The sequence below is a fragment of the Nycticebus coucang genome, chromosome 10 (assembly GCF_027406575.1).
Source record: "Nycticebus coucang isolate mNycCou1 chromosome 10, mNycCou1.pri, whole genome shotgun sequence".
Lineage (NCBI taxonomy): Eukaryota > Metazoa > Chordata > Mammalia > Primates > Lorisidae > Nycticebus > Nycticebus coucang.
In genome coordinates this window covers 65,760,025-65,775,625 of record NC_069789.1, presented here as the reverse complement: position 1 = coordinate 65,775,625, position 15,601 = coordinate 65,760,025, and the positions used below count along the sequence as shown (strand labels likewise).

General features: G+C 35.6%; 1 protein-coding gene and 1 non-coding gene across 4 annotated transcripts in view; both read left to right on the top strand.

The window, feature by feature from the left end:
- CFH (complement factor H) overlaps nucleotides 1–15,601 on the top strand; it is a 149,796-nt gene that overhangs the window by 16,238 nt on the left and 117,957 nt on the right. For all 3 annotated transcript variants that reach the window (XM_053608132.1, XM_053608129.1, XM_053608130.1), the window contains exons 2-5: nucleotides 2,582–2,767; nucleotides 3,408–3,513; nucleotides 12,095–12,171; nucleotides 13,718–13,909. In XM_053608132.1, the coding sequence (XP_053464107.1) occupies nucleotides 2,582–2,767; nucleotides 3,408–3,513; nucleotides 12,095–12,171; nucleotides 13,718–13,909 (561 nt within the window). The remainder of the gene's footprint in view (nucleotides 1–2,581; nucleotides 2,768–3,407; nucleotides 3,514–12,094; nucleotides 12,172–13,717; nucleotides 13,910–15,601) is intronic.
- LOC128597748 (U2 spliceosomal RNA) lies at nucleotides 11,905–12,093 on the top strand. Its single transcript, XR_008383326.1, has one exon. It is a non-coding gene; the product is annotated as a U2 spliceosomal RNA (small nuclear RNA).

Below are 15,601 nucleotides of genomic sequence, written 5' to 3'. Positions count from 1 at the left end.
TTTTATATATCTCAATATTATTGTTTTAGTGACTACTCTATTACAACAAACATACTTAGATGATTACAGTTTATCCTAAAGTAATATTTTAACCACATCCTAAATGATGGAAAACCAACACAACAGTTTTATGTCTCTTGCCTTTGTAGGGCATTTTTGCTACGACTTTTTCATATTTTATTCTGGATTTATTTTAAATACTACAAAACATGGTTATTGTGGATTTAAACAGACAATTATCTTTTTATTGAAGGAAAACATACATAGCATAATATTTATTATTTTTCAATAATCTTTTAATTTATCTATGCATTTATTTTCTTCAGTTCTGCTTATTTCTTCTAGTGTTTCTTTGCTTATATTTACAATCAGTTTCTGAGAGCCCAAAGAATTTCCTTTGGTATTTTTCTATAGTCGGAGTTGGAACTGCTGTTGTTGAATACTCACTGCTTTCATTTGTTTAGGAATGTGGTTTTATTCTTTTGCTTTTGAAGTATACTTTTACTGGTATAGAGTTCTCTGTTGACATTTAATTTTCAGCACTTTAGTAATGTCAAGACATGATTTTCAGGCTGTATATTTACTCTTACAAAGTTAGCTGTTATTTTTACTGTTCTCCTGAAAGAAATAACTTTTTTTACTGTGTTCTTTTAAGTTTTTTCCTTTATCTTTGGTATTCAGCAAAGTCTCGGTATAGTTTTACTTTGTCTGTACCATTTTGGGATTTGCTGAGATTTTTAATCTGAGTTTATTTTGTTTGTCAAATTTTGAAACATGAGCTATCAAATTTTCAAATATTGCTTCTGACCGTACCCGGCCCAACTTTCGAAATTCTAATTAGACTTATGTATATTGTTTGATGCCTCACCTCACTTTTTTTATGTTCTGTTTTGTTTTTCTGTTGTTGCTTATACATTTTTATCCTTCTGTACTTCAGTTTGGATATTTTTACATTTGAACTTTTTAAAGTTTATTAAGTTTGTATTCTGTGTCCATGACTCTTAAGATCATCTGAGGAATTGTTATTTCAGATATTTATTGTGCAAATTTAAGACAGCATATGATTTTTTTAATAGAGTCCATTTTCTTTTTAATATTTTTGTCTTTTTTATGTTTTTTTCCTGTATTTTCTTGAAAATACTTAGAATAGCTATTATAAGGACCTTAGTACTGATTCTAAGATCTGGATTCAAAGTGTCTGCTTCTAATAGCTACTTATTTTCTCTTCTTGGTTACATTTTTCTGCTTCTTTATCTTTCCTTAAATTTGTATTCAAAATAACGTATTTTTTATAAAATAAATATAATGGCTAAAGTTTATATTGCTTACTACCACCAAGGAGTGTTTGCTCTTTTTTGATCACTCAGGAGTTGACCTCAGATGGCCAACTGAGGTTTAGTTTGAGTCAGTCCACTTTGGTTTCAAAAGTCTCAAAAAAAAGACCTTCTTGGATTATTTTATCAAGAACTTGGTTGGTGTTTTCTTTCTCCATTCCAAAAGACTATGACTGATGTATCTGCTTTCCGGTTGTTTTGATATCTGCTCTTAAATCCTGCCGTATATGACTTTCAAGCATGGCATATGCTTTGATGAGAATACCAACTATGCAGGAGAGGCAGGCCTCTTTTATTGTTAGGTTTTTTTTTTTTATAGACATTATTCTATGGATAATTTCATTCTTCCCTGAACATGATATTTAAGGTCTAGCAAATCACTCTGATTCTGCAGTTTCAGAATTTTTCAAGAAGGCACAGTCTCCTGAAGTTTGTCTTGTTCTTCCTAACCTCATTATCATTCTTCCATCCAGGCTGAATGGAGGTCTAATCATTGATCTATATCCAAAGTTGGCAAACATAACCAAGTAAGAAGAAGCAGAAGACCATTTGTTGACTAGAAATGAGTCCTTCCCACTTAGGTTTTGTTCATTTAAACCTCTTTGCTCTACAATTTGCTTTTAAACACTCCCTCACACACACTCACACACATACACACACACACACACATTTTTTGTTTTCTCAATTTGCAGTAGAAGCATTGTTCTTTTCCATCATAGTCTACTTTACTTGGAATATACCCATATCATTTCGTAGCATCTTACCAGGCTTTATTTTTCTAACTACTGTAGAATGTAGTTCTATCTGGAATGCATATTATACATTTCTTTGATTACCTATTTAAAAACTGGCTTCCCTACTAGAATGGAAACACTTTGAAAATAGGTACTTGGTTTTACTTTTTTTCTTTAAAATTAGAATAGTTGTAATCACCAGTTCCCAAACTAATGAAAAAATAGTAGAATACTCTGCAGCAATTAATAATAATAAAGTACATTATACCTATTGCTCTGGAAAGTTACTAAGGTTATTTTTGCATAGTGGACATTCTTATAAAATTCTGTGGATCCACCTTTCATAAGGTAAAATGTATATTCATATATTTATATGTATGTGTATAAAAAAACATACATTTGGATAGGCCTATATCTGTATATATATTTCTAAAAGCAAAAATGACCTACTGTATATGTACTATATATTTGAAAATATATTTTAAGCACTTATTTTGTTTTAATTATTTGTAGATTGTAAAGAACCTCCTCCAAGAAGAAGTACAGAAATTCTGACAGATTCCTGGCCTGATCAAACATATCCAGATGGCACTCAGGCTATCTATAAATGCCGGCCTGGGTATAGAACTCTGGGAAAAATAATAATGGTATGCAAGAATGGAGAATGGGTGACTATTAATCCAGCAAGAGTGTGTCAGAGTAAGTACTCAGCATGTTTGTAAAATGTATGAAAACTTTCAGGTGTAAAATACCTAACACTTAATATTGTAGCAACACTTACTGAACTATATCACTATTGTCATTTAAATGCAAAATAATACATTGTCATCCATTTTTTTAAGACAGATTCTCACTCTATTGCCTACACTAGAGTGCCAGGGCCTCAGCCCAGCTCACTGCAACCTAAACTCCTGAGCTCCAGCGATCCTTTTGCCTCAACCTCTGAGTAGCTGGGACTACAGGCGTCCACCAGGAGGCCTGGCTAATTTTTCTATTTTTAGCAGAGATACGATCTCACTTTTGTTCAGGCTAGTCTTGAATTCCTGAGCTCAAGTAATCTTCCCACCTTGGCCTCACATTGCGCTGGGATTACAAGTGTGAGCCGCTGTGCCCGGCCAATACACTGTCATTTCTAAAAAGCAGTGGTAAACTCCCCAGATTAAAACCACAAACATGCACATAAGTTCAGTTATATAATAACAGCTTTGCCACTTTCAGTTTTCTTATACTCAATGTTGTCTTATAATACAATACCAAATATCCTTGTCTCCCAAATCCTGCATAAAATGTGTTTCCTATAATATATACTGATATTATATCTTTTTGTTTTTTATTTTAGAAAAGCCCTGTGGACATCCTGGCGATATTCCCTTTGGTTCTTTTCAGCTCACAGTAGGAAATGAGTTTGAATATGGTGCAAAGGTTGTTTATACATGTGATGAAGGGTATGTAGTCAATATAAAAAGAGGTTTATAATTAAGATAGTAACTAAGAACTCTACTAATTAATATGTTTAAGGGTACTCCATTTTTCTATGAGCATTTTTATAAGTAATACACAAGTAACTCAAAAAACTAAACTCTGTTGGGAAGGATTACATTTGTATACCATATTAATTGAAAAAAATTTAAAAAATTATATCTCTTGATACAGCATAGTTATAGAATGGTGAGAAAACAGTAGGAACATAAACATGTATGCACTCCATATGTCTTCACTACATTCTAGTATGTGCAGAGCATTACAGGAGTTCAATGGGTTAGAAACAGTGGGAATTATAACAAAATTACATGGTAACTATGACAAAACTATCTAAAATTTAAGGGAAGCAAAATCTTTTCTTGCTTATAAATTTTGCTGTTAACTAATATTACTTAAGTGTCCATAGTCTGCAAATTATTAGTATCACCTGGATCAAAAAAAAGGAAACAAAAAAGAAAACTAGTCTTTCAGAATTATTGACTTTGTGCCTTCTGACAGCCCACTGGATTTTCATAGAAAATCTCCTCACTCTGCCTTCTCAGTGCTCTTTCTTCCCTATTATGCCCTGCCAGATCAAAAATTATTTTGAAGAAAATATTATACACAGGAGAACTAAGATCAGATCACTATAATTTTATGCTATATAAATATAACCAGAATCAAATATTACAGATGATTTTGTATTATTCTCCCTTTACTTATTTCTTGATTTGAAGCAATAAAATGTAATAGTTTGAAGCTCAGGCTTTGGAGTAAGTCTGAATTTCAAAACTGTACTATTCAATATTATGTGTATTTAAAAAATATCTCTTTACTCCCATTTCCGCCCTTACAAAATAAAAGCATATGTGGACGATGGGATTGGTGGGATAAATAAGACACACACTTGAAGCCCTTAGAAGACATCTTAAGGTACTGTAGACACAGAATAAGTATTCATTCTTATGAATTTAATCTCTTCATTGTCATCACATGACAGAGTTTTTTTAGACATGTTTTCAGTCCAAATTTCAGTCATTACTGCTGATCTTATTACATATAACCAAATAGATTAAGATTTTTCTGGGGCTAGTTTCATTTGCTATCCTCTTCACCTCTGAAATATCTCTTCTCTTGCAGGATAGTCTTCATTCTTTGGGTCACATGCATGACCTAGCAAAGGGAATCAAAATTTATTGATCTACATCCTCTGGCAATGATTTCACATTTTTGCACATGCCCTAAGGAACTTATGTCGAGTATAGCATATTATATTCAAAAGACAGTCTTGGTGGATACTTTAATGAGACGTGACTTTCGATGGGCTGGATAAGGAGACCTGAACCATTGAGCATACTCTGTAAAGAGTCTATAGTATATAGATGCAGACATGGAGACAAAATAAACCATATGCCAAAAACGTTGGTTGGAACTATCTTTGATTATGCAGAGAAACTAAAATGTCCTCAAAATATCAGAATTGTAGAAAGCAGGAATATGGCATGAGACTGGAGAAGAGGGGAATATATGGCTAACTGGTTACTCTGATTTTTTTAATTGATTAATTATTTATTTTTTATTGATAAATCGTAACTATGTACATTTGTGCAGTCAAGAGGTACAATGTGCTGGTTTCATATACAATCCGAAATATTCTCATCAAACTGTTCAACGTAGCCTTCATGGCATTTTCTTGGTTATTGTATGTAGACATTTGTATTCTGCATTTAGTAGGTTTCTCCTGTACCCATTCTAAGATGCACCATAGGTGTGGCCCCACCCTTTACCCTCCCTCCACACTGACTTCCCCACTCCCTTCTCCTCCTTTGGCCCTTTCCCCATATTCTTGTGCTATAGTTGGGTTATAGCCTTCATATGAAAGCTACAAATTAGCTTCATAGTAGGGCTGAGTACATTGGATACTTTTTCTTCCATTCTTGAGATACTTTGCTAAGAAGAATATGTTGCAGCTCCATCCATGTAAACATGAAGGAGGTAAAGTCTCCATCTTTCTTTAAGGCTGCATAATATTCCATGGTATACATGTACCACAATTTGCTAGTCCATTCGTGGGTTGATGGGCACTTGGGCTTCTTCCATGACTTAGCAATTATGAATTGGGCTGCAATAAACATTCTGGTACAGATGTCTTTGTTATATTGTGAATTTTGGTCTTCTGGGTATATACCCAATAAAGGAATTATAGGATTGAATGGCAGGTCTATTTTTACATCTCTAAGTATTCTCCAAACATCCTTCCAAAAGGAACGTGTTAGTGTGCATTCCCACCAGCAGTGTAGAAGTGTGCTCTTTTCTCCACATCCGTGCCAACATCTCTGGTTTTGGGATTTTGTTATGTAGGCTACTCTTACTGGGGTTAGGTGATATCTCAAAGTAGTTTTGATTTGCATTTCTCTAATGATTAAGGATGATGAGCTTTTTTTCACATGTCTGTAGATCGTGTGTCTGTCTTCGTTAGAGACGTTTCTCTTCAAGTCCTTTGCCCACCCTGAGATGGGATGACTTGTTCTTTTATTGCTAATACGTTTGAGTTCTCTGTGGATTCTGGTTATTAAACCTTTATCAGAGGTATAACCTGCAAATATTTTCTCCCATTCTGAGGGCTCTCTGCTTGCTTTACTTACTATGTTCTTGGCTGTGCAGAAGCTTTTTAGTTTGATCAGGTCCCAGTTATATATATATATATAATTATATATAAAATTATATATATAATTTTTTTTTTTTTTTTGTAGAGACAAAGTCTCACTTTACTGCCCTCAGTAGAGTGCTGTGGCATCACACGGCTCACAGCAACCTCCAGCTCTTGGGCTTATGTGATTCTCTTGCCTCAGCCTCCCGAGTAGCTGGGTTTGAACCCACCACCCTCGGCATATAGGGCTGGTGCCCTACTCGCTGAGCCACAGGTGCCGCCCGCCAGTAATATATTTTTAATACTGCTTCCATTAACTGGGGAGTCCTCCTCATAAAATATTCACCCAGGCCGATTCCTTCAAGAGTTTTCCCTGCACTTTCTTCAAGTATTTTTATAGTATCATGCTTTAAGTTTAAATCTTTCATCCAGTGAGAGTCTATCTTAGTTAATGGTGAAAGGTCTGGGTCCAGTTTCAGTCTTTTACAGATCACCAGCCAGTTCACCCAGCACCATTTGTTAAATAGGGAATGTTTTCCCCACTGAATGTTTTTAATTGGCTTGTCAAAGATCAAATAACGGTAAGTAGCTGGATTCATCTCTTGGTTCTCTATTCTGTTCCAGACATCTACTTCTCTGTTTTTGTGCCAGTACCATGCTGTTTTGATCACTATTGATTTATAGTACAGTCTGAGGTCTGGTAGCGTGATTCTTCCTGCTTTGTTTTTATTTCTGAGTAATGTTTTGGCTATTTGAGGTCTTTTTGATTCCATATAAAATGAAGTATTATTTTTTCAAGATCTTTAATATATCACAATGGAGCTTTGATAGGAATTGCATTAAAATTTTATATTGCTTTGGGTGGTATAGACATTTTAACAATGTTGATTCTTCCCAGCCATGGGCATGGTATGTTTTTCCATTTGTTAACATCTTCAGCTATTTCTTTTCTTAAATTTTCATAGCTCTCTTTATAGAGATCTTTCACGTCCTTTGTTAGATAAAATCCCAAATATTTCATCTTCTTTGGCACTACTGTGAAAGGAATAGAGTCCTTGACTGTTTTTTTTGGCTTGGCTATTATTGGTATATATAAAGGCTACAGATTTATGGGTGTTGATTTTGTAGCCTGAGACATTGCTGTATTCCTTGATCACTTCTAAAAGTTTTGTAGTAGAATCCCTAGTGTTTTCTAGATATACCATCATGTAATCTGCAAAGAGTACAAGTTTGATCTCTTCTGACCCTATGTGGATACCCTTGATTGCCTTTTCTTCCCTAATTGCAATGGCTAAAACTTCCATTACAATGTAAAACAGCAATGGAGACAAAGGGCAACCTTGCCTGGTTCCTAATCTAAGTGGAAATGATTTCAATTTAACTCCATTCAATATGATATTGGCTGTGGGTTTGCTGTACATGGCCTCTATTAGTTTAAGAATGTCACTTCTACACCAATTTTCTTAAGTGTTCTGATCATGAAGGGATGCTGGATATTATCAAAAGCTTTTTCTGCATCAATTAAGAGAATCATATGGTCTTTATTTTTTAGTTTGTATATGTCCTGAATTACATTTATAGATTTATGTATATTGAACTAGCCTTGAGAGCCTGGAATAAATCCCACTTGGTCATGGTGTATAATTTTTTTGATGTGTCGTTGGATTCTGTTTGTTAGGATCTTATTGAGTATTTTTACATCAATATTCATTAGTGATATTGGTCTATAATTTTCTTTTCTGTTGGGTCTTTCCCTGGTTTAGGGATCAAGGTGATGTTTGCTTCATAGAATGTGTTTGATAGTATTCCTTCTTTTTCTATATTTTGGAAGAGGTTTATTAATACAGGCACTAGTTCTTCTTTAAAGGTTTGGTAGAATTCTGACGTAAAGCCATCTGGTCCTGGGCTTTTCTTTTTAGGGAGATTTTGTATGGTTGATGCTATTTCAGAACTTAATATAGGCCTGTTCAACATTTCCACTCATTCTGGCTAAGTCTTGGTAGGTAGCGTACTTCTAAGTATTGGTTGATTTCTTTCAGATTTTCATATTTCTGAGAGTAAAGTTTTTTGTAATATTCATTAAGGTTTTTTTGAATTTCTGAGGGGTCTGTTGTTATTTTATCTTTACCATTTCTGGTGGATGAAATTAGAATTTTACTCTTTTTTTCCTGGTTAGGTTGGCCAAAGGTTTATCTATTTTATTAACCTTTTCAAAAAACCAACTTTTTTTTTTTTTTTTTTTTTTTTGTGGTTTTTGGCCGGGGCTGGGTTTGAACCCGCCACCTCTGGCAAATGGAGCCAGTGCCCTACTCCTTTGAACCACAGGCACCACCCTCAAAAAACCAACTTTTAAATTTATTGATCTGTTGTATAATCTTTTGTTTTCAATTTCATTTAATTCTGTTCTGATTTTGGTTATTTCTTTTCTTCTGCTGGATTTGGGGTTGGAGCGTTCTCCAATTGCTTGAGATGTCCCATTAAGTTATTAACTTTTTCTCTTTCCATTTTCTTAAGGAAGGCTTGCAGTGCTATAAATTTCCCTGTTAGGACTGCCTTTGCAGTATCCCAGAGGTTCTGATAATTCGTGTCTTCATTGTTGTTTTGTTCCAAAAATTTGGTGATTTCCTTCTTAGTCTCGTCTATAACCCATCTATCCTTCAACATAAGGTTATTTAGCTTCCATGTTCTCTTGTGGGTATGCATATTCCTGTTGTTATTGAGTTCAACTTTTATTCCATGATGGTCTGAGAAGATGCAAAGAATAATTTCTATTTTTTAAATTTTCTGAGTTTAGATTTGTGGCCTAGGATGTGGTCGATTTTGGAGTATGTTCCATGGGCTGATGAGAAGAATGTGTATTCAGTTTTGTTGGGATGAAATGTTCTGTAGATGTCTGTTAAAGTCCACATGTTGAATGGTTAAGTTTAAATCTAAGATGTCTATGCTAGCTTCCTTTTGGAGGATTATCCAGCACAGCTAAAGAGGTGTTAAAATCTCCAACTACTATGGAATTGGAGAAAGTCAAGTTGCTCATGTCTGTTAGAGTTTCTCTTATAAATTGAGGTGCATTCTGGTTGGGTGCATAAATATTAATAATTGAAATCTCATTATATTGAGTATTACCTTTAACAAATATGAAGTGTCCATCCTTATCCTTCCTTATTTTGCTGGTTTAAAGCCTATTGCATCTGTGAATAGGATTGCAATGCTTGCTTTTTCTGTTTTCCATTTGCCTGGAGTATAGATGACCGTCCCTTCACCTTGAGTCTATATTTGTCTTTTAGTGTAAGATGCGATTCTTGTATGCAGCAGATATCTGGCTTGAGTTTTTGTATCCAGTCAGCCAACCTGTGCTCTTTAGAGGACAATTTAAACCATTCACATTAATTGAGAATATTGATAAACCTTTCCAGAGTCCGGTGAACATTTTTAATCCCTTTATGACTGTGGAAGTTGGAATTTGATCAAAATTTTCTGGGTGGGTTTACTTTTGTGATGGAGGATTATGCTGGTCTTTATGGAGGATAGGTCTGAGAATATCCTGGAGAGCTGGTTTAGTTGTGGCAAATTTCTTCAACATGTGAAGGTCATTGAAGTATTTAATTTCTCCATCATAAATGAAGCTCAGTTTAGCTGGGTACAGGATCCTGGGTTGAAAGTTATTTTGTTTTAGGAGATTAAAAGTCGATAACCATCCTCTTCTAGCTTGAAAGGTTTCAGCAGAGAGACGTGCAGTTATTCTAATATTCTTCTCCTTGTAGGTAATGGTTTTCTTTAGTCTGGCTGCTCTCAGAATTTTCTCCTTCATATTAACTCTAGTGAAATTGATTATGATGTATCTGGGCGATGTCTTATTTGGGTTGAGTCGTGCTGGAGTTCTGAAACTGTCAGCTATCTGAAATTCAGAATCTCTTGGCATGTCTGGGAAGTTCTCTTTCATAATCTCATGGAGAAGAGACTCTGTGCCTTGTGAAGCCACTTCATTGCTTTCGGGGATCCCTATAAGATGAATATTGGTTTTCTTAGAATTATCCCAGAGCTCTCTGAGAGAGTGATCTGTTTTTGCCCTCCATTTCTCTTCCTCTCTGAGAGTTTGGGAGTATTTGAAAGCTTTATCTTCAATGTATCTTCTTTATCTTCAGAAATCATTTCTTCTGCTTGCTCCATTCTGTTACTGAGGAATTCTACTGTTTTCTCAGATCTTTGAGGGCTGCAACTTCTTATCTCAATGTGTGAAAATCTTTGGCCATTTGGTCTTTGAATTCGTTAAATTCTTGAGACATCTTTTAGGTTACTGCTTGGAATTCTAATTTGATCTTATTTGCTATCCAGATTCTGAATTCGATTTCTGACATCTCAGCTATTTGTGCTGTGTCTGTCCCATTGATCCTTGGGGGAGTTGATCTACTCTGATTATTCATATTTCCAGAGTTTTCCCTTTGATTTCATCTCATGATTGTTTTTCACCATTGCCTCTGGCTGTCCTCAGAGTTGGGGTGGTGTCTCTCCAAGATTAGACCCCAGGGGGATCACTCTATTGTTGCTGGATCTTTGTAGGGAGTGACCCTGTGTAGCTCTTCTTGTGCTGCCCCAGCCAGGGAGTTCTGGTTGTGGGAGCAGCTCCCGAGTGTGACACCCCCATATCCAGCAACAGGGCGGGGAGTGGTACACACAGTTCTTGGAGTGCCTGGTGCCCAATCACTTTAGCACAGAGGGCCCAAGGCTCCAGCAGTCTCTGACCAGGAGAAGGGCTCTGCGCAGAGGCAGGGAGGGCTCCAGAGGGCACATGGATACCAGAGTACCTGGCCAGATGAGCTGGCGGTGTGGAGGCAGGGAGGGTACAGGAGGGAGGACTCGGGGTTGCACAGCTCCCGGAGTTCCTGATCAGGTCATGGGGAGGCCCTGCGGGTAGGGTAGCAGGGTCCCGGAGCAGCTCTTACTGGGGTCCGGGGGGTGCAGCTCTTATGGAGGTCTGGAAGGGTGCCGATTGCAGGTTCCAGCACAGCTCTGCCAGAGGTCTGGGAGGGTCCCAGCGCAGCTCTTACTTGGGTCTGGGAGGGTGCTGATCGTGGGTCACAGTGCAGCTCTTCCGGAGGTCAGGGAGGGTACCGATCACGGGTTGGCACTCTGATATTTTTAACTTTCGCTTTCGTGATGGTTCATGGAGCTTATTATATTACTGAATGTAGCTAATTAATAATAAATAATAATAAATAATGAATAAAATAATAATTTGTCATGAGCCAAGTATTATGATTATTATTATTATTTTTTTTTTTTAGAGACAGAGTCTCACTTTATGGCTCTCGGTAGAGTGCCGTGGCCTCACACAGCTCACAGCAACCTCCAACTCCTGGGCTTAAGCGATTCTCTTGCCTCAGCCTCCCGAGCAGCTGGGACTACAGGCGCCCGCCATAACGCCCGGCTATTTTTTGGTTGCAGTTTGGCCGGGGCCGGGTTTGAACCCGCCACCCTCGGTATATGGGGCCGGCACCTTACCGACTGAGCCACAGGCGCCGTCCCAAGTATTATGATTATTTTAAGTCCATGCACCAGAGGGCCTGCAGGCTCTAAAAGAAAGAAAAGAAATGGGGGAGAAATAAGGGGGGGAAGGAGAGAGAGAAAAGACAGCTTCAATAAATTTAAGAAAAAAAGAGAAGGAAGGAAGGAAAGGAGGGAAGGAGGAAAAGCAATGAAGAAGAGAGACATAGAAAGAAAGAAAACAATCATTTCTCAGCCATTTAGCTAAGATCAATTGTAGTACCTGCTCTTACCAGTTGAAAAGGAAAGAAAATACATATGTTACTTTTCTTTGAAATGGAGTTATGGAGTTTATGGAGATTCAGAATGGTATTGAGCTTAAACTGCATATAAATACACATAATCTCACTGCTATGTTATTTTTGGGTTTTCAGGTATCAAATGATAGGTGAGACTGATTTCCGTGAATGTGAAGCAGATGGATGGTCCAATGATATTCCTGTATGTGAAGGTAGATGTAAACTAGATTTACAAGGACACTGAAATACCCAAAATATCTAAGACTTTGAAATAAATGTCTCACATTAAAATACCCTTGGAAATCTCTAATTAAATATTTCTTATTCAGTTTATCTCTTGCCTTTTCATATAATATAGATGGGAACCTAATCTTTTTGTTATAACATTGTTTGGTACTTCAATAACCAAATCAGACAATAGCCTGTTTTAACACAATAATGAAAATATTAGACATTAAAAAATGTAAAACTCATTTTTCTTTCCTTTTGGCTTCTCATGACTAGAAATGCATATAGTATCTCTAAATTAATGAAGATCAGAATTTCAGCTTTATCAATGAAGAAACACTCACCCGATAACCATCCTACTGCAGAGATCTGTGGTAACAGCTGTGGTAGAGAACATGAATGAGACATCCCCTTCCCATTCCTCACCAAGGGAGGTCATCCTGTGATCTCAACTTCACTGCAAAGGCATGAAGCAAAAGAGAGCTCTGATATTTTTGGCTGGTCTATAAAGCAAACAGTGAGAATGAGAAAAATAGAACTCCCATTTCCAAGTTTTGAGCTTATCCAAATCTCTAGTCATAGAAATAATGGATATCAGTCAAAATAGTTCCAGTTCTGGGGTGGTGTTTGTGGCTCAAGGAGTAGGATGCTGGCCCCATATACCCGAGGTGGCAGGTTCAAACACAGCCCCAATCAAAAACAGCAAAAAAAAAAAAAAAAAAAAAATAGTCCTAGTTCTATGGTGAGTGTTAACTGCAGGGTAGTGGAGAAAATGTCATAATCACTCAAAAGTGCTGTCAGTGAAAGGAAATGGAGGACTTTTCACCTATGTAAGTGAAAGGAAGGAGTTAATATTCTAGGGAACATCTGCAGCAAAGTCACCCAGGACGCTTTGTTAAAAATTAAAATTTTGGGTTATTAAAATTGGTCTACTAAATCAATATCTTTGAGGTGAAAGGGCAGTGAGATGGCCCAAGAAGTTTCATTTTAACAAGTATCTGGGGACATTCTGTGGTAAAATCAAATTTGAACACTATAATCTTGGATAAATTAGAAAATATTAGGTAAAACCAAAGAAGAACTCAAATTATTTTGAACTCTATCAACGAGGATAGAAAATTAAGGATGATTTCTCTATTGAAATAAATATGACTTTAATTACATAAAGATTACTTTTACATCTTTTAAGAATATAGTGTTACATTATTCTGCAGAGTATATGGAAAATTTTCACTTAATTACCTCAAGCTTCATAAAATAGTACAAAAATACATTGTACAAAAATACAAACTAGTATTAAAAGTAATAAATTTCTTTGCCCACTCCCACAGAAAAGAATCAGAGATAAATTTTTTTTCTGGTTGTTTCTTAGCTGCGTTTATCTTTTGCCAACAGGTATATCAAATGCTTCTAAAATTCACTTAAATAATTTCTTCCAATCTTGTCTTGCTAAAGATTTTATTCACATGCACAATTTTTTCATAATAAACCTTTTAAATTCTATTGGAAAAAGTTATTTTTATTTTTCAGTTGTTAAGTGTTTACCCGTGAGAGACCCAGAGAATGGAAGAGTTATCAGTAGTGCAACAGATCCAGACCAGGAATATTCTTATGGACAAGTGGTACATTTTGAATGTAATTCAGGCTTTAAGATTGATGGATCTAAAGAAATGCATTGCTCAGAAAATGGTTTTTGGAGTGCAGAAAAACCAAAATGTGTGGGTAAGATACATTTACTGCTTGCTTGTTTGTTTGTTTGAATATTTTTAGTTTTTCATATAAAAATTGCATTTTAAAACAATGTTCATTAGAATGATGAAAATAAAAGAAGAATACAAATAATACTGCTAATAGCCATTGTTCTTTGCTTTTCAGTAACGGCTGTTCTAATGGGGGTAATGTGGTATCTCCTTGTAGTTTTAATTTGCATTGACCCGACACTTAGTGAGCATTTTTGTTGTTGTTGTTGTTGAGCATTTATTAATTTTTTTTTTTTTGAAATTTGTCTACCTTCTTTTGAAAATCTTTTGTTTGTAACTGTTGCTCTATTTTTGATAAAGTTGTTTGTTTTTCTTGCTGATTTGTTTGTGCTCTTTGTAGATTCTGGATATATGCCCTTTGTCTGATGTATAGTTGGCAAGTATTTTCTCTAATTCTGTATGTTGTCTGTTCATGTTCTGTTGATTATTTCCTTTGCTTTTCAGAAGATTTTTAATTTAATTAAGCTCCAATTATTTATTTTTATATTTATTGAATTTGTTTTGGGGATCTTAGTCATACATTCTTTGCCTAGGCTAATGTCTGGAGTTCTTACTTGGTTTTCTTCTAGAATTTTTGAGTTCATGCCTTATATTTAAAGTCTTTTGTCTGTTTTGTATTAATTTTTGTATATGGTAAAAGATAGAGGTACTACTTCATTCTTCTGCGTGTGGCCATCCAATTTTCCCAGCACTATTTATTGAATAGGGCTTCCTTTCCCCAGTGTATATTGTTGTCTGCTTTGTTGAAGATCAGTTGTCATAACTATGTGGTTTTATTTCTGGGTTCTCTATTCTATTCCTCTTGTTTATGTCTCCACTTTTATCCAGTACCATGCTGCAAAGTTGAAAGCATTCCCCCTAAGAATTGGAACAAGACAAAAAAGTTCCCACTGTCACCATTTTTATTCAACATAGCGTTGGAAGTCCTAGGCAAAGCTATCAGGCAAGAGAAAGAAATAAAGAACATCCAAATCAGGAAAGAAGAGGTTCAACTATTCCTGTTTGCTATGATATGATCTTATATCTAGAAAACCCTAAAGATTCCACCAAAGGACTCCTAGAATTGATAAATAAATTCAGCAGAGTCTCATGTTATAAAATCACACGAATCAGTAGCATTTATACTGTATATACTAATAACAGGCAAATCAGGGACTCTATAGTATTTGCAATAGCTATAATGAAAATAAGATAGCTCAGAATATACTTAACAAGGAGGTGAAACATCTCTACAAGGAGAACTACAAAATACTGATGAAAGAAGTTGTAGATGAAACAAATGAAAAGACATCCCCTGCTCATGGATTGGCATAATCATGTTGTTAAAATGTCCATACTGCCCAAAGCAATTTCCAAATTCATTGCAATCCCCATTAAAATATCAACATCATATTTCAGAGATTAAAAAATAACCTAAAATTTATTTGAAATGAAAAAAGAGGCCCAAACATGCAAGGCAATCTTAAGCAACAGGAACAAATCCAGAGGCATCACATGACCTGACTTTAAATTACACTACAAGGAACTCTTTCAAACATACACTAGTTCTTCACATTAAAAACTTAATATTTTTATTCAACATAGCAAATACCATATATATTAGAGGTTCATGGATGGAGTTTGCATTCTTTTTTATTTTTTTTATTTTTATTGT